This window comes from Corapipo altera, unplaced genomic scaffold (assembly GCF_003945725.1).
Source record: "Corapipo altera isolate COAL_440 unplaced genomic scaffold, ASM394572v1 61077, whole genome shotgun sequence".
NCBI lineage: Eukaryota > Metazoa > Chordata > Aves > Passeriformes > Pipridae > Corapipo > Corapipo altera.
In genome coordinates this window covers 12,310-13,100 of record NW_020885417.1, presented here as the reverse complement: position 1 = coordinate 13,100, position 791 = coordinate 12,310, and the positions used below count along the sequence as shown (strand labels likewise).

The 791-nt window shown below is 54.0% G+C and overlaps 1 protein-coding gene across 1 annotated transcript in view; it reads left to right on the top strand.

Moving 5' to 3' along the window:
* SPTBN4 (spectrin beta, non-erythrocytic 4) overlaps nucleotides 1-791 on the top strand; it is a gene marked incomplete at both ends in the record, with an annotated part of 15,208 nt that overhangs the window by 2,184 nt on the left and 12,233 nt on the right. The window contains 2 exons of the mRNA XM_027631637.1: nucleotides 365-456; nucleotides 558-638. Of these exons, the coding sequence (XP_027487438.1) occupies nucleotides 365-456; nucleotides 558-638 (173 nt within the window). The remainder of the gene's footprint in view (nucleotides 1-364; nucleotides 457-557; nucleotides 639-791) is intronic.

The window sequence follows — 791 nt, the reverse complement described above, 5'->3', positions numbered from 1 at the left end:
ATGATGATGATGTTCATGGGGATGATGATGATGTTCATGGGAATGATGATGATGTTCATGGGGATGATGATGATGTTCATGGATGATGATGATGTTCATGGGGATGATAATGATGTTCATGGTGATGATGTTCATGGTGATGATGATGATGTTCATGGGGATGATGATGATGTTCATGGGGATGATGATGATGTTCATGGATGATGATGATGTTCATGGTGATGATGTTCATGGTGATGATGATGATGCTCATGATGATGATGATGATCATGATGATGATGATACTGTTGCTGCTGCTGCTGCTCATGGTGATGATGATGATGTTCATGGTGATGATGGTGATGATGGTGACGCCCTCCCCCAGATCCAGGTGATCAAAATCAAGACCGAGGACAACCGGGAGACGCGCTCGGCCAAGGACGCGCTGCTGCTCTGGTGCCAGATGAAGACGGCGGGGTGAGACCTGGGACCATCCAGGGGGTGGGATGGACCCCCCTGGGGGTGGGGTGGACCCTCCAGAGGGATGGAGACCCCCTTGACCCCCCCATCCCCCACAGCTACCCCGAGGTCAACATCCAGAACTTCACCACCAGCTGGAGGGACGGGTTGGCCTTCAACGCCCTCATCCACCGGCACAGGTCTGGGGGGGACACCCCGGAGGGGTCACCACCTCCTCCTTGACCAGGGAGGGGTGATGGGACCTCGTTGGGTTCCTCATTGACCAGAGAGAGGTGGTGGGACCTTGTTGGGTTCCTCATTGACCAGGGAGAGGTGGTGGGACCTCGTTGGGT